This window comes from Capra hircus, chromosome 14 (genome assembly GCF_001704415.2).
Source record: "Capra hircus breed San Clemente chromosome 14, ASM170441v1, whole genome shotgun sequence".
Taxonomy (NCBI): Eukaryota; Metazoa; Chordata; class Mammalia; order Artiodactyla; family Bovidae; genus Capra; species Capra hircus.
Window position 1 is genome coordinate 79148712 of NC_030821.1, and position 18633 is coordinate 79167344.

The 18633-nt window shown below is 47.0% G+C and overlaps 1 protein-coding gene across 19 annotated transcripts in view; it reads right to left on the reverse strand.

Moving 5' to 3' along the window:
• PTK2 (protein tyrosine kinase 2) overlaps nt 1-18633 on the reverse strand; it is a 189657-nt gene that overhangs the window by 55604 nt on the left and 115420 nt on the right. For 13 of the 19 annotated variants that reach the window (XM_018058634.1, XM_018058626.1, XM_018058616.1 and 10 more), the window contains 3 exons: nt 15938-15968; nt 12636-12688; nt 1201-1218 (listed from right to left, as the gene is read on the reverse strand). In XM_018058634.1, coding sequence (XP_017914123.1) covers nt 1201-1218; nt 12636-12688; nt 15938-15968 — 102 coding nt within the window. The remainder of the gene's footprint in view (nt 1-1200; nt 1219-12635; nt 12689-15937; nt 15969-18633) is intronic. The other 6 variants (XM_018058629.1, XM_018058632.1, XM_018058630.1 and 3 more) reach the window with 1 other exon arrangement.

Consider the following 18633-nt stretch of genomic DNA (forward strand, 5'->3'; position numbering starts at 1 on the left):
AGTACTGGGAAATCCAAATGTGAGGAAAATGCAAAAAAAAATGTTTTCTTTAGATAAACAATGTGGTAATAACTACTTGCTTGTACTCATTTGTTTAAATTTGTATGCTTTCACAGTAATTCTTAAACAACCACTGAGGCCTTCTACACATGAAGACTCCAGGGAGCAAGTGCTTTGCTGCAGGTCACCCAACTGGTCAGCTGGCGAGGCTGGAGCCTGGGCCCTGGCCACTCACCCAGCAGCCCTGGACAGTCAGTCTCTCACCCCTCTGCTCACCAGTGAAGACAACACCTAGCTACGCTCGGAATCCCTGCTGGGGGACTCGGCAGTCACACAGATAAAGGGCAGACACACGGGGAACCCTCCACGGAGGAGCTTCCAACCAGCCTCCACCAAGCAATCAGCCGGGACACAGAGCCCAGAGCTTCCGGCTCCAAGTCCCGGGAGGCAGACACATTCTCCCCGTCACACTTAGTTCAGACCTTTCACTGCAAGCACTCTGCTCGTAAGGATCACGTCACTGACCCGACAGACAGGAGCACAGACGGAATCTTCAGTCAAAGTATTTTTCTCATTGAATAGTGAGGAAAGGTATAATCCCCCTTAATTTTATTTTATAAAATCTCACTCCTTATTATAAAAGAGTACAAAGCTTCATGCAGGCAGCACACAAGGGAAATGAACAACAAGGCACTGCACGTGACTTTTAAATTTCTAGTTTATGGAGTGGTGCCCTCAACTGCCTGAAAAACAAATGCTGACAGCTCCTTAACTGCTTTCGTCTCTGTGACTCTTAGAAATCACTCTTCCTTCTTTCCTTCCTGCCACGCCACTCCTGACTAAAAGTCACTATACACACGAATGTGGGAAAGTGCGTGACTCTCTCCCACTTACTGAGGAATGAAACAGTTTTGACAATTTCCGTTTATCTCTAGTTCTAATAATGAGATCTCTAAAATTCTCTATGAATATACACGACTCAAGTTTACCAGTGAGACGTGGTAAAGAAACTGATGGAGACCCTTCTTGGGTTGAAACCCTGAGCAACTCTAAAGAGATCACCAGTTCACACCATCACTTGTTTCATACATACTCTGTTGGATCTAAGCCACATTTTGCCTTTCATTAAAAACTGAGTGGTATTTATATCCATAAATAATTATCTCACATTAGCAACACAAACGTGAAAATAAATATTACCGTCCCCACTAATTTCATCTGTGGATCCAGGTGGCATGCAAAGAAAGGGAGAGGAAGGGAAAGGGGAGGGGAGGAGAAAAGAGGAAGGGAGGGGGAGAGAAGGGAAAACACTATTAAAATGACAAGCAAATCATAGTGTAAGGAAAACACAAAAACCACCCCCTCCCAGTCTAATTAAGAAGGTAAAAGAAAGACTGCAGGATGGAGGAGTCAGCATGTTTACTTGACTTGAGGGCATTAGTGCGAGTCTGAAGCCTCCTCACATTACCCCAGGTAAACAGCAGTTTAGGTGCGTTTCTGCCACATTAAGCAAGGCTAATTTGATTGCTTCTCACCGTTAAATGTTAAAGACAAGTCTACTATCCTCACAAGGAACGTGCATCCTCTTGGACAGAAATGAGAACCACGGGTCATTAGTGTGTGCACAGGGACAGCCCTCAGCAGGCCTCCTCAGGGGGCCCCGGGGCTCCCGCCGCTCCTCCTGGGGCTCTGCCGATGCACCTCCTCTCACCTACACAGCATCTGCAGAAGGACCGTCCCGGCTGCTACACCCTCATCATCTCCCTCTCCTAGATAACGCTTCCGGGGCCCTGGCTGCCCGTCCTCTGCAGTATCCCTGAATATCTGCCCACGAAGCAGGCGAGGGGACCCCGGGGCTCACTGGGACCATCCTCCTCCATCACTCACATGCCGTGTTAGGAAACCCACAAGGGAAAGGTGTGGTACCTGCCGGCCCCTTTGAGAAAACACTGAGATCACACAGGAAGAGACTTCTCGCCCTGTCATGCATTTAAACACCAGCGAACAGGCAAACAAAGAGTCTTCTATCAGGACGGCCCACACAGTCACCTTGAACCCCAGCCCACAGGCCCTGGCCAGGCAGCACTACACTGACCCCGGGGCCGGCACCATCTACAAGCATCGTTAGACTGCCGCCTGGCCGCAGTGGTCAGCTGTGGTTAAGAGGACAGCCTGTGCAAAAGCTGAGTGCAGTACCCGCAGAAGGAGGTTCGTGGGCACAGAAGACCAAGGGGAGGAAGCGCCTAGCCTTCTTAACCTTAGGTTGGCAGTGACTGACTCCTTATACAGAGGCAGGAGGAGGGAAGAGAAAAACAGAAACACATTATTTCAATACCAGAGAAAACTTATGTTACATTGTAAGGCATAGCTATAAAGACAAGTCGCAATGCTTTTATGTGACTACTGGTACACTTGATTTCTTAATATAATTGACTTGAGAAACATATTAATATTATAAAATGCAGTTTTCCCTCTTAGGAAAGAGTAGCACTAGATACTGAAATTTTAAGCAAGACATGAAGAGGTCAGCCAGCTCCACAAAGCCAGCAGAGCGAGCAAAGGTACAGATGCCTTTATGAAGAATAAAGCTGACACACAATGACACAAGTAACAAAGACCCATGGACACAGGCTCTCATGAGCAGCTAACGTCAACCGCAAAGAGAGCAGAGCGGAGAGCGAGCAGTGCGGAGAGCTAGCGGCTCTTGATCTGTAAAAGAGCTTTATCAGCACTTTCCCCCAAACCATCAGCAAAGACGCAGACCTTAAGTGTACACCTCAAATAAACTGCTTTCACATAAAAAACTGGAGCCAGGGTAGCTGAAAACAAGGCTTCGAAGCCCTCCGCCTACCAGTATCCGCTCCTCATTCACTGTCATTCATGTACTGAAAACTCTCTTGAAAGCCAGCTCTCTCTCTATTAGGCACTTGCTGGATGAACGAGACACAAGCCAGCCCTCCTGGAGCTGGAGACATGGCAACTGCAGCGCGGTGAGGGCCACAGCAGACACGTCGCAGTGGGGTCAACACAAGGGCGGACCAACCCTCTAATATGCATGGGCGACACCACGTGACGGAGAAGACGCAGCTGGCACACACAGCTCAACTGCAGACCACAGGGCACCGTCAAGAAAGCTGAGGACCCAGGGTGGGCCCGAGAGGGCAGGGCTCAGGGTGAGAATGGCGGCAGCTTACTGAATGGAAATAACTTGGTCACATTACCGCAGAGTGTGCTGTGATCGCAACAACGTGAGTCATGTCGTTGAGATCTGCCCACCTGCCTCCCTCAACCCACACCCAACTCCCTGACCAAACTCCTCTCAACCTTAACGATCAGAGTACAGGAAATTCAGGAATACAGGGGCCAGAGAGGGACCCGCACAGCACAGCGTCACACAACTGCAACTGGCCAGACTCAGGGCATGGGGCACGGTGCGAGGGACGTGATTTCCTCCACAGATAAATACAGACAGCGCACAGAGACTGGAGAGGCATACAGCCAAGCTCACCCAGCACCGCTTGTCTGACCCCCAACTGGACGACACCAAGTGTGACAATGCCTTAACCAAGGAATTGCAACACGGACTGGACAGTTGGTATTAAGGAATTACTGTTAACTTTCTTATAGTATAATAAAACTGCTTTTAAAGTCTTCATCTTCTAGCAACACTTATAGATGACTATGCCTTAAAGGTGCTTTAAGACAATCAGAGGTGATGGTTTAGTCACTAAGTTGTGCCCGACTCTTTGTGAGTCCATGGACTATAGTCTATCAGGCTCCTCTGCCCATGGGACTCTCCAGGAAAGAATACTGGAGTAGGTTGCCATTTCCTTCTCCAGGGGATCTTCCCGACCCAGGGATCGAACCCGGGTCTCCTGCGTTGCAGGCAGACTCTTTACCAACTGAGCTATAAGGGAAGACAATCAATGAAGAGTAAGAGGGTGGAGGCAGGGATGAAGCAACTAGATTTTAGTTACTAAATCTGGGTGATGAGTATCTGGAGATTCACTACATAAGTTCTACTCTCTCTACTTCGTATTGTATTTGGAAATTCCCAGGATAAAGAGTTAAAAAGCTAAAAATTCAAAAGTACAACAATATCCATTCATTCACATGATCCCTTGCATGTAAAAGTATCATATACATTTTATCTTATGTCATGCAGTTTGATTTTTAATAAATTCCACAATTATTATGCATCCATGACACATGACTAGAAAGCCATGAGGTCAAATTCAGGAATTTATATTTTAAAAGTTTCAAGCCTTCCTTTAAAATTTTTCTCTATGAATGAAAAAAAGAAAAAACCAACCCACCCCCAAAATTGGGTCTTCAGACAATATCTGTTTTTATATTTTATACGATGATACTTGGGCTTCTTGTATTAATAGTAATAAATTTTAAGATTATCAAAGTTTATTCATTCAGTTCAGTTCAGTCGCTTAGTCATGTCTGACTCTGCAACCCCATGGACTGCAGCAAGCCAGGCCTTCTTGTCCATCACCAACTGCCGGAGCTTGCTCAAATGCACGCCCATCGCATCGGTGATGCCATCCAACCATTTCATCCTCTGTTGTCCCCTTCTCCTCCTGCCTTCAGTCTTCTCCAGTATCAGGATCTCTTCCAATGAGTCGGTTCTTCACCATCAGGTGGCCAAAGTATTGGAGTTTCAGCTTCACCATCAGTCCTTCCAATGAATATTCAGGACTGATTTCCTTTAGGATGGACTGGTTAGCTCTCCTTGCAGTCCAAGGGACTCTCACAAGTCTTCTCTGACACCACAATTCAAAAGCATCAATTCTTTGGCGCTCAGCTTTCTTTATAGTCCAACTTTCACATCCATACATGACTACTGGAAAAACCATAGCCTTGACTAGACGGACCTTTGTTGGTAATGTCATGTCTCTGCTTTTTAATATGCTACCTGGGTTGGTCATAGCTTTTCTTTCAAGGAGCAAGCACCTTTTAATCTCATGGCTGCAGTCACCATATGCAGTGATTTTGGAGCTTCCCAAAATAAAGTCTGTCACTGTTTCCATTGTTCCCCCATCTATTTGCCATGAGGTGATGGGACCGGATGCCATGATCTTAGTTTTCTGAATGTTGAGTTTTAAGCCAACTTTTCACTCTTCTCTTTCTCTATCAAGAGGCTCTTTAGCTCCTCTTCACTTTCTGCCATAAAGGTGGTGTCATCTGCGTATCTGAGGTTATTGATATTTCTCCTGGCAATCTTGATTCCAGCTTGTGCTTCATCCAGCCTCGCATTTCCCATGATGTACTCTGCATGTAAGTTAAATAAGCAGGGTGACAATATACAGGCTTGACGTACTCTTTTCCCAATTTGGAACCAGTCTGTTATTCCATGTCCAGTTCTAACTGTTGCTTCTTGACTTGCATACAGATTTCTCAGGAACAAGGAGAATAAGATGGCTCATCAGCCAAATACTCCCAAACCCTGGCCACCATGAGGGACACTTTCCTACCGACCAGAGCTCGGAACATACAGGTCAGAGTGCTCTTGAGGAAGAAGCAGTACACAGCCCCTCACTGAGTAGGGCCAACAAGGAGCAGCAGGGTACACTCTACTCTGGAAACTATATCCAAAGGGCCTGAGGACAGATCTGTGGCCTGGAAGGAGTTTACCCGAGTAAATATCCTCTGTAAATTTCTGTTGCATTCATGATTGCTCTGATCTCATTCGGATTCTTTTTCATCTGAAAGTGTCCCCGCTGGGGGTCCTACATGTGTCTGCCCATCTCCAGCCTGCAGCTGAGGAGCAGGAAGCCAGCCTGGCTCTGGTGCTTCTTTAGGGCATTAGCCTACAACACACGCTGTGGGTAGTTCAGAACCCATGGGACTCCTGTAGAAGCAAGAGAGGAGAGGGCTGCAATCAGGCAGCAGCCTCAAATCTCAAGAGAGGCAAAGGAGTCCAGACGCTGTAACAATGGTGCGAAGAGGGAGAGTCCAGATGCTGTAATGATGGTGCGAGGAGGGGTGCTGGGAGAAGGAGACAGCATGGGGGGTGGGGGGTAGGGGGTGGGGGCGTTGAGGGCAAAGGTATTCTGCCGATCACAACTTCCTCCTTCAGGTACAATACGATCAGTCACCCTGCCCCCACCCAGCCAGAGACCGCTAAACGTCTCTCCTAACCCCACACTGACCGCAGGACTCTAGTTATGATTGTCAGAATCAGAAGCGTTTCCAGTAAGACAAGTACTGTGAATAAGTCAAACCCCCAATACTTACCACGAGTGGGTGAGTGAAAGTCGCTCAGTCATATCCGACTCTTCGTGACCCCATGGACTTCTGTACATGGAATTCTCCAGGACAGAATTCTGGAGTAGGTAGCCATTCCCTTCTCCAGGGGATCTTCCCAACCCAGGGATTGAACCCAGGTCTCCCTCACTGCAGGCGGATTCTTTACCAGTTAAGCCACCAGTGCACATAAAAACCATCAGTAGCATTAGTTTGATTAAATTATGTCATAAGGGACATAATTTACAAAAATTAGCCTCACATGTAATAGGCCAGCAATCTCCAACTTTTTTGGCAACAAGGACTAGATTTATGGGGGACGGTATTTCTATGACTCAAAGGGAGGGGGTGACTCGGGCGGTCATTTGAGTGAAGGGGGGCAGTAGGTGAAGCCTGGCTCCCTCACCCGCGGCTCACCTATTCCTGTGCAGCCTGGTTCCTAACAAGCTGAGGACCCAAGGACCGGTACTAGTCCACAGTCCGGGGCCTTGGGGACCCCTGTACTAGGCGACAATACTCTAAATTAGGGCACTTAAAACAATTCCTGAAAGCTTTCACTTAAAATCAAGCTTTCAGTATAGACGGAGACTACCTTCTAAATCAGTTACCAAAAGTGAAACTAGGCTGTAAACCAGACGAAAGAGACTCATTCAAACTTGAAGGCAGGGCAGATATTTGGATTCCAACAGAACAGTCAGAAATGAGTCAACACTATGCTATTGCTATTCCTGATAAATGGAAGAAAAACCACTTTGAAATTAGACTCAGACTCTTCTAGGAAAATACTCCTCCATTCTCACACCGACACCTCCTGCCTTCCAACATCTCCGTGTGGTCTGATGAGAAGACAGTGCGTTTCAGAGCCCAGATCTGGGTTTGCACCAGGCTCTCTGCTTTGGCTAGCTATGTGAGCCACACCTCACCACCCCAGGTCACCTGTGAAGTGGGAAAGGGAGGAAGACTGTCCTGAGGCTTAAACAAGACAATGCTTGTGCTTGTGCATAATCTCTGAGCCTCACTCGTAGGTACATAACTACTTGTATTTACAAAGCAGTGGCAGCGCAGCCAATGAATAGCAGGCTTAGTGCTTCAGAGACCGTGAGAAAAAAGGAGAAAAAAAACGCAGTTATTATAGATAGCATCACTGACTCAATGGACATGAATATGAGCCAACTCTGGGAGACAGTGGAGGACAGGGAAGCCAGGCATGCTGTAGTTCATGGGGTCGCAAAGAGTCAGACACGACTTAGCGGCTGAACAACAACACATATACCACCTAATATTTTACAGAACTTCACAAACTACTTCTACATATATTAAGTAGCTGCTTTAGAATTTGTTAACGAAGCAGCTTAATGCAAATAACATTTATTTTGTCAACTTTTAGTTTAGGATAATTTTTAGTCACTATATGTAATTTCATTTTATTATTATTACTTTTTAATTATAAGACAATTTTTAAATAATTTTTTTCTTTAAGATTTAGCATCCTCATTGACAATCCAGAAACAGTCCGTGCTCTTTGGATACACACACATAAAATGGTTAAAAGTGATTCCCCAATTTTCAATGACAAGGTAGGAAAAATGAACATGTTCACAGTTATAGCTGAATTCTTCTGTCCTTTTTACCAAAAAACTTATTTTGCTACCAACACACTCACCAAACCGTAAGGAAAGACAATTTTTCAAAAAGCTAACAAAACCCAAAAACAGGGATCTAGGTATCAAGCCAAAATCATTCCCTGAAACAGTGCTGATGCCAAAAAAAAAACCACGGATAGGAAAACGAATTTCCATAGCGCATTAGAGAAGCCCTTTTAAATAGCTGGAATGATGCTGCAAGGTTAACAACTAAACCAGAAGAATCTGTTACAAAGCAAAAAAAAATTTTTTTTTAATTTATAATAAACATCCCATCGCAAAGTATCACTGCAGAGTGATACATGTGTTCACCACCAAGAGCTCAGCAGAGACAATCAAACCAAACATTTCTAACAACAGGAAAAGGTCATGGCCTTGGTTGTGGTGACAGACACAGAAGAGAGAACACGGTCTTCTGATCTCCAGCCCCGTTACCACAACCCAGACGTGTGACAGGAGCCCCGGGCACAGTGAAGTGGTTGTCACAGGTCACCAGCATTTCTGTCACACTTACGGTCCCTCTGCTTCACTAGAGGCCTGGTTATTTAAAACAGACAAACAAGAGCCTTGAAACACAAAAACCAACCGAAAACCAAAGTTTGTACCTTTGGAATATTTAAAAGTCAGCTTCGTTCAGTGAACGAAGCACCTGCATTCCGGGGAATCTTCATCCACACAAACGTTGCTCAACCCCCCACCCACTCAGGGTGCCCCTCTCTGATACACACAGACCCCTTAGGACAAGCGAAGGACTCTCCAGGTACTGCTAACTGCACTCCAGAAGAAACACGTTTCCTAAAATCACACACAGAGGCTAGAAAAGTTGACTCTAGGCCCTCGGAGAAGGTGCCCAGGGAAATGCTCTATTCTGCTGCATATTTCTACAAACCAGCTCATTTCACGCTTACATTAGAGCAAAACTCTAGATCTCAGAGACAAGACTGCATATACTGGACATGGACTGTAAACTGGACCCTACTGAGGATGGTCTGAAACTCTACTTCCTCACCAAGAGATACGCAGGAGGGCCTGGAACCCGTGATAATGAGCTGGGGACTGTTTGTGCTGACATCCAGACTTCAGCCTTCACTGGCTGGCCTCCAGACCCCTTGCCCCAAACTGCCTAGGGGTGCAGGCAGAAGGGTTCACCATGACCAGTGCTTGGGGAGTCTGCGAGCCCAGCGGCTCTCGAGGCCCCTATCCACTCGGAGGGTCCCTGCCTTTCTCCCTCTGTTCCCCCACCAAACCGTAGTCCTCCAAGCCCTAGCACCACTCTGCACCTTGCTCGGGCACCCGATTCACCTAAAAACAATCCCTGAGCACTCTGTCCCAGACAGTAACGACAAATAGAACATGTCTTTGTCTATGATGGAGTTGTGGTCTAGGGGATAAGAAGGTTTCTAAGCTTTTATCTATTTAAAGATTATCCACAATAGTGGCATGTATGGCAGGCGAGACAACTCTGAGGAGGGAGAGTCCTGGAATAGGCAGGGAGGGCTTCTAGAAGGGGGTGGCATCTGAAGCCAGCTTTAAAGACTGGGGAAGAGCTTCTCAGTTGCGACTGTATAAAAAATAGGAGAATCAGGCAAGTCCCAGTTTCTCCATCTTCCCAGCTGATTCTTCATCTGTACTTGGGGTCATCTCCCTTAAACTGTTACTGAAAGGCAACATAACCTAGGGGGCAATAACGACCTGAGCTCAGCCCTTTGCTCCATCGTTTTCAAGCTGTGTGATACTAACAAACCCTCTCTGAATTTCTTTCCTCTTGTCTGTGAAATGGGGAGATAATAAAGACCTTGGGAGGTCGTCACAGGGTTAACAAGGTGACATCTAATACGATGCACAGCCCCTTGAGGGCCTAATAAGGAGAGAGCTGTCACCTCGTCGCTGCATGTGCCCTCACCTGCCCTGCCCCGGCCTCTCAGAGCTCTCTGGCTGGTGCTGAGTTTGCCAGGCTCCTGCTGCAGGGCCTGGCACTCACTGTCCCACAGTGTCTACAGGCCCCAAGTCTCACTGTATTCAGTCAACTGCTCAGAGGGATGTCCCTGGACCCCCACCCTCACTCTCCATCTGCCTGCTTGATTTTAATTCAGCGTCTCTGTCCCCTGCACAGAACATCAGCTCCACATGGGAGCAACCCGTCTCTGTCCACCAGTGCACCCCAGCATCTGGAACAATGCCTAGCACAGAGCAGGCACTCAGCAGCACCTGATGATGGAATTTCTAAGACTGGACTAATAGCCACTTTGCAGGGTTTGCTGGGGTGGGACAGGATGGACTATGACAGAAAAGCAGGTCACGACTGCTGGCCACAGTCAGGCTGAGCCTCAGCCACCACCCCACCATCCTGGAGACAGATGGCTTATGGCGTGGGGAACAGGCATGGCGCTCCACTGCATCTGCGGGTGGCTGAGGTTAACCACAGCACACCCAAGTGGTTTCCAGGCTACCAGATAAGAAAGAATCTTGGGGTTTGGCAGAAGTCCTGATCATCTAGGTGTCACCTTAACAGCTTAAGAGCTAAGTGCAAGGCGCAGCTCTTGGCAAGCCATACTGCTGGGATGGCATGTTCAAGAGTCTTTGCACGCTGTGAGTCCAACTCCACGGAAGGGAGCAAGTCATGAGTGGGGTGACGAAGGAGTAACAGGAATCTAAGAGGTAAGTCCAGTCACTAAATATTCATGGGACATGGAACGTTCTTTGTGGCCTGTGAATGAAGGTTTGGTGGTTCCGTGAACCACCAAATTGGTGGCCACGTGTGGAACAGCATCACTGACTCTGAAGAATGGAAAGATTTTGACGTGTGATGATGAAAAGGCTGTACTGGCCGGTGGAGCAGTGTGAGCAGAACTACAAGGGGGAGGAGGTGGGCAGAGGGGCCAGACGCCCAACAGAACTGTGCGAAGACCGTGTAGAGGACGGGGGCAGGCTGGATAGGTGGGCTGTGCAGAGACGTTGGGGAGCCTCGGGGCCGAGCTGAGAAAAGATTCTGCCAAGGGAATCGCCTACCTACATTCAATAAAGGGGGGAGCACCCTGAGAGCTGCTGTAGAGAAGGGGCTGCAGGGTGAACTCCAGTCCAGGGTGCCCAGGGAGGACAGTGAAGGTGGATCAGGACTGGGGGGTTGGGAGAGGTGACACCCACAGTGACTTAACGGGCAGCAGTGGAAAAAACGCTGAGGACATGAGGAAATGGAAGAAATGAGACCTGAAGCTTCCGTGAGGCCTGTCGTGTTTCATCACCACCCAGAATCGCGATGAGCCCAGCACAGCGTGTCAGCTCAGCATCGCACGGAGTGGCTGTGGAGCATGGGGGTGCCCAGGTCGGTGAGGACCACCAGTGCCTCCCAGCCTGTCGCCCAGGCCCACTTCCAGTCCAGCGGGGGAGGACTGGAGTGCTCAGGAATGACTCAGCGCTGGCTGGATAGCTCCTCTTCTGTGGAGCACGGCACAAAACACCCTCTGATGCCAGTAACTGACAGAGTCCTCCACCACCGGGTCACGCGGGCAGGCGGTAGCGCCTCTCTCCAACTAGATCACAACCCCGGAAGGCCTGCTCCCCGCCTGCCGAATCTCCTGCGCCGCCGCAGACTGGAGATGCTGAGGTACTCAGCCCCCGCACGTCACCCTGGGCTGAGGGGAGGTTGCCAGCGTCCGGCACCGCCCGGCAGCACAAGCTGTGGCACTGAACAGGCCTCTCCCCACATCAGAAAGGGGTTGACTCCTGAGCTGCAGGGCTCCCCCACACACCTGCGCCACGAGGTTCCTCACTAGAGCACCTCTGCTAAGCATGAAAGCATGAATACCAACACAAATATTTCTTGACAAGGGGGTTGTGGGATGTTTGTGGATGATAAAAAAAAAAGCAATTATATTTGTATGCTGGAACATTAACAAATAATTCAGTCATCAACTAGGCAAATACATAAAACTAAATCATAGGTAAAAATTCACTCAAGGTAAATTAAACTAACAGGAATTAGACTTCTTTTAAGTCAGACTGTCAGACAGTAGAGTTTTAGGAAACTGTTATTTTAGAAATGTGACATAGATGAGAACATACTATATATATGTGCATATGGATATACATGTGTATATATATATGGATACATACACATGTATGGCATATGTATTTTAAGATGTCAAACCTGGGTCCATAGAAGATGCTTTTTCCCACCTTTCCTCTATTTTCTACATTTTTAAATGGGGGGAAAAGGTACATGTATTTTGAGAAACATATCAGAGAAAGCACACCATGCTCATCACACCAATAAATAGTTAAGATAATGTTTATGTCAATATCTTAACTATATTTTTTAAAAAGCAATATTCAAACACCATTTTATGTTAACTGTTAACAAAAAAAGCTGTTTAAAAATATTCCACATCTCTTGAACTTCAAAAAATAATAAATATACAAAGCATATCACGTTAACTTCTGAACTGCAAGCATAAATTATAATGGCAGCTTCGAAAGCAAACATTTTCACTCTAAATATAATTAACACGGCATTAAAACTGAAACATAACGTGAAATTCTAAGTAATTTGTGAGTAATCTACTACTGTAAAATTATACAAACTTTAAAGTTATTTTTAAGTTTTAAAAATTAAATAACTTTAATCCTTAACGTTCATAAGCTAGCCTAGAAAGATGTAATCCTCATAAGAATGAGCAGAGGTCAGACACCCCCTCCCACCGCTGTGGGCACCCCCCTGCCACCCGCGCGGCCTCTTACCTGACACGGAGACCGCATGGGTGCGCACGCCCTGCTTCTCACTGTTGGCCAGCCTGGAACAGAGGTGCAAAGTGTGAGCGCCCCACTCTCCAGACTACGCTGCTGGCATTCACGCGCACGTCAGCTGCCCAGAACCAGGACGGCTGTGCCCTCTCCCAGGGAGACAGCACAGTCCAGAGGGTGACTTTGTGAAATACCAGATTCTACCACCCAAGGTCCTTAAAGCCTGTTTCAATGTTTTAAAGACCAGAAGTGCAGACCGACGAGGAAGGAACGCTGAACCACAACACTACTGAACGTGGTGCACGTGGCTTGAATTGCTTTAGATGCTGGGCTGCCAAGGGGAGACGCCCGCGACTGAGGAGTGCTCTGGACACAGCACTGGCCCTGCCGCCATTTAGAGCGTGTCCAAGAGCAGGCAGGACGGTGACACATACCGTCATTATTTACAGACTGGCACAGGTAAGGTTAACACATCAGATTATTTGTTTCATGACATGGCTCAACGATGGTAGTGTTTTACACATACATCCACATAAAGTAACATTTTGGCCAAAGGTTTTAAGCACATTAAAAAAAAAAAAATCCAAGTATGGTTCAATTCAAACTTTTTGAAAAAGCATAAAACAGAGAGGAAAAAGGAACCCTACAGTCTTCAGGTGTCAAAATTATTTTGCTCTTTCCATGAAAGAAAACTTTTTTTCTGATACATGAACATTTACTCTAGAAGTACTGAACAGGAATTCTCCTTAGTAAACAGAATTTATATTGGAAATCCTGGAGCTTAATATATCCCTTTTGAGAACTAGAAATAGTCAATGTGCAACTGTACAACCTCTAGGAAGCGTCAGTCGCTCAGTCCTGCCTCACTCTCTGCGACACCAGAATCTGCTGTCCATGGGGTTCTCCAGGCAAGAATACTGGAGTGGGTAGCCATTCCCTTCTCCAGGGCATCTTCCTGACCCAGGGATTGAACCTGGGTCTTCTGCATTGCAGGTGGATTCTTTACCAACTGAGCGACCAGGGAAGTTTATGGCACAAAGCCACACACTTCAGTTCTTTTACTGAATTTGCTACACGTTTGAAGTGGTATGTCCATTATAAAAGTTTAACCAGAGTGTTCTAACAAACCACCAGCTCCTCCTCCACTGCAGCCACCTGACTGATCCTAACTCCCTCTCAACTGCATTTATCGGGAGGTCACAGGTGCGCATTCCTAACACACAGGCCACAGTCCTCTGCCTCTGTCCCGCAGACAGCATGCCGGGTCGTCCTCTGCTGTGGGCTGGGGCACTCTTCTGAATCAACCTGCTCACAAGCACCTCTCTGATCAGTGGTAACAACACAATTCTGCTCCTTTCTAGTATCTGTTAGCACTTCTAACCTACTCCCTTACTCCTCACTTTTACATCTCTACAATTCCTGTGCATTTAATCCACAAAGTCATCTCTCAAAGACTTTCTACAACTGAAGATATCATGAGCACTAATCCCTTGCCTGATTTTAATAATTAATAAACATTAATAATTTTAATAAATAAATATTCATTAATTCATAACATTAATACATATCTATTAAATGTTGTTGGGTTTGTGAAACAATGCCTAAAAGCTGAGAGACATGGTCTCACCCACCCCACCACTCGCCTGCCCAGCTACTGTGTACTTACTGGGTGCCAGATACCGTCCCATGTCAGGTCTACACGGCCTGTGGCCCCGGCCATCAGTGAAGCCCGAGGGTGAGAACAGCAGAGAGGTGACTGTTACTCCAGATAAGTTACAGAAAAACACAGGGCTGCTTCCGGGACTGGGGTGATGGGGGTTTTCAGATGAGGTGATGCGAGGTGAGACCTGAGCAGGGCCCTGCTGAAGGAAGGACGTGGGCTCCAGGAGCCAAAGGGAGTTCAGTGTGGCTGAAGCTTGAGCGCAGGAGCAGAAGCGAGGCTGGAGAGGCCACACAGCCTCTCCCCAGCCAGCTGAAGGATGTGGGCATTTATCTAAGAGCAGCAGCATCCACACAGGGCTTTGAGAGGAACGCTCTCTCCCAATGCTGCAGAGAAGACTGGCAGAGGCGTGCAGAGGATGGGAGCCAGGGGTCTGAGGCGCTGTCCTCTGAGGGTAGCCCCTGGCTGGTGTCAAGGAGGGCTGCCACCATCCCTACTCATCAGGAAGGCTCCCTGTCCTGAGACCAATGGTGCAAATCATACGGCCCATGATATGGGCACACGTCAAGCACAGGGTGCACACGTGACCAGGCCCGCATGAAGGCGGGGTGCCGAGTCTCTCACGAGCTTCCCTGGGAGACCACTCTCCACGTGTCCTGCCTGCGCCCCTGAGAGTGGGCCCCTGGGGCTGCCCTGCCCCTCTGGGCCCCACGCCGTTGCGATCTCCCTGGGCTGTCACGCATCGCAGCCACGAGAGCCTTTATGCGCCGAGTCCTAGGCATTCCTTCTAGAGAATCCCTGCAAGAGGTGGTCCAGGGGACGCCGACACAGGAGTCTGCTAGCAAAGCCCAGACAGGTGCTAACAGCTGACAACCGGGGATGGCGGTGGGCAGGTGAAGCGCATGGGCCTGACAGTTCAGAAGCAGAAAGGGAGAGACTGGTAGGGACTGGCGGTGGAGGAGAGGGAGTGGCAGGTGAGAGGCGCCCAGGCTCTGCTCCCTTAGCCCTCGTGCAGTGCCAGGGGCGTCTCCTCAAGTCCCTCCCTCTGAGCTCTCGGCGCCCAGCTGCATATCTGACTGTGAGCGTGCTGCCTTTCATCTGCTCCCCAATCCCTAGCACACTGGCTGGGGACAGAGCAGCTCGGGCCTTCTTTACCTTTACAGATTAAAGTATCTACTGTGAAATCCGTGACACAAACACACTTTAAAATTGACGTAAATTGCATATCTTTAATTTTCTCACTTGTAAAATAGCCAGAATGGTACTGACTTTCAGGTCTCTATGTAGACTGTCGTCGCCTATATAGTAACCATCTGAGAACAGACCTCTCTCCTGTTATCACTACTATTCTTGAGCTTCTTACTGAACTTCAGGGGAAGATTCACTTTACACTTCTGACTAAACCTAAATACTTGTAAAGCAATTATCCTTCAATAAAAAATAAATGAATTAAAACAACAACAACAAACCTAAATACTTTAGATGATTCACAACTGATTTCTTTCTGGAAATAACTTGTTTCCTGATTTCCTAATCATACACGTAGAAATTTTGATTACTCAGGCAAAGGTAAAATACAGCATGGAGACTTTCAGTCTCTAATGCAACGGAGTAACAAGGCACACAGAGCGGTACTTACTTTGGTATCGATGGCAAAGCCCGTTCACCTTCTGTGGGAAAAAATGAAAAGAGAGAGATGAGGCTCCCTTGGAAAAGACTGCATGTAGAAACCAGAGAAAGAAGACGAGTCCTCTCCCAGAATTTTAGCAACAACCCTTTAAAAGAAGCTGTTATATGCCTGTGATGGGTTATCACAGCTTTATTTTCAGTATTTATGACAAACATGCTGTCTACAGGTACAGACTATAGGAAAGGCATTGCCTCTCAAAACCAGGCTAAGGGATAAACAGAAGAAAGCTGTTCTTCCCAGGAGATGTTAGAGAAGAAAGAATTTTTCATAATCAAAGCCAACATTCTTTACAAAGACTGAACACCCTGCATAGGTTTGGCTACTCCAAAACCTATACACGGAACACAGAAATTCAAAGGAAACAAACCCACCGGCTCTGTAGCTGCCAGAGCAACGTGGGTCCCGGGCAGCCAAGGGGCCAGCAGCCTCAGAGCCTGAGGAGGCCCAGGGATGCAGCTGGGGGAGGTGCCGGGGCCCCTACATGGGGGCCGACCCCCCGCCATGATGGCTGGGCTCCAGCCGGGGCATCACAGGGGAGCTCAGGACTTGCTCAGGGGCTGGGGAGACACGCTCTCCACCCGTCCTTAGTGAACCAGGAAGCACGGAGCCCCTGGTTTAATCTCTCTTATCTGGATTAACCTGGTGGTAAAGCCATCCCACCAGTCCCCTGGCTCCCCGGGAAAAGGGTTACTCTTGTCTTGGCAATATGAAATTATGACCCTAATTTGCACAAGTCTTTCCTCTCGGGAGAATTTAACCAAAAATTGAAAAACTGCCATTGAGTTTTCTCTAAATTAAAGGAAAAGTTAGATAAGGCCCCACAAGAAGGCCAGGGGTCACACAGCAACTCTGGTGGAAGCTGGTTCGGGCACGTGGCTTGTGACTCTTAAGAGTTTTCTGCCCCAGTGATACCACCTATAAAAGCACTTTCTAAATTGAAGCAATTATGGTGGATCACGGAGCCTTTTAACAAAGCACACCTGGGCACATCAGCACTCATCTGTCGAACTTAGACGTCACTTAGAACCGTTACACTCACAAACACATGCATGTTGCTTACCATGAAGCAGTTCATAACCTAGAGAGAACAGATGTGTATGTATGCAACTGTTCCTTAAAGCATGTACCAGGAAAATGGTGCTTTAGAGTTGTAGAAACATATTTTACACTTATTTGAAATTTTAAGAAACTAAATTACAAAGTGTACATGTGCTCCTGTCCACATATTTCTAATTATAATCCATTAAAAACATGTGACTTTAAATATTATTTCAATTAGGCAATATAACTTCACTTTAGGAATCTATTATAAAATAGTCACAAGTACATATGCTGTGATTTAGAATAAAGTAAATTATCAGGCTTAACAATTAATTCTATAAAGACCACATAAAATTGATAAAAGCCTCGGACCTACTAGATTTTTATGAGAAGCGATTTCATTTATGCTGTCTTCATATGAATGAAGAATTTAATATATCTCATTTCATGAGATTTGATATCGAAATATTTCTTCCAACAAGGGAAAAAAGTCAACTAAAAACCAACCCAAGAAGATGTTAAAGCTTCAAACATTTAATGCCTGATGTCTGAATGTTATTTTTTCATATACCAACAAATTGATGAACAATATTTTGGTAAATTAGGGTGAAATGAAACAATTATTTACCAAAAAGAAGACAGGCGCTATAGTACATTTAACATTTTTAACAGAATACTACCTTTATGTGAAGCAACTTTCCTAAAACATTTAAACAATGCTCTTCATTTAAAGCACAAAATGAAAACTCAAGAGCTCATGAATGCAAAAATTTTAAATGAGAGGAGTCTTTAGATATCTCCAAAAGCAACTTCCTTACTGTATTTCACATTAAAAAAGCTATCATAACACACACTCCATTTTAGGGGGAAAATAAATAAATAGATTTTATTGGTTTGATCATGGTGGAAAAAAAGTTCTGCCAGATTATTTATGTCCTAGAATTCATGTACTCACTGGCCTTTTGGCTGATGGCTTTAGATACTGTTCTCAGAGTATGACATCCTGACACTAACAAAGGTTTAAACAAAGGTCCCAGCGATGCCTCTGCTTCATCCCCCACCCCCACGCCCTCCACCTGCTGTCAGCACAGAGAACTGGACCGCTGGGCTGCAGGACTTTACAGTGTCTACACCAGGAGTGCGGAGCCTCATCTGTGTCCCTCAAGTCTCCCCGACTCCTCCTCTGATCATCCTTCCCACGGCGCGGGTGGGGGAGTGCTGGCAGGGATCTTGCGTCCACCTGCCCAGAGCGGCAGCGTGATGGGGGCGACTGTGGACCTGGACCCACCTCCCACGCTACAAAGCAGGTGCTGCTCCTCCTTAAGGACGAGAAGTCCCCAAGCCAAGGCTCATCCAGTGCAGTCACAATCACATGGGATCGAGCAGCAGCTCTGAAGTCTGTGACACTGTAGGTGCCCCGAGCCGCCTCCAACAGGAGGCCATTCCCACCCTGCTTCCCGCGGAGACCACAGAAGCAAGTACCACTCTTCTCACCTTCCTGGATGGAACTGAGGCACAGGAAGCTAAGTACTTAGCAGATGGCATGCGCTCATGATGTGAACCCATCGGTCCATGTAATTCCAAAGCCTGGTTTTTTCCTGCTT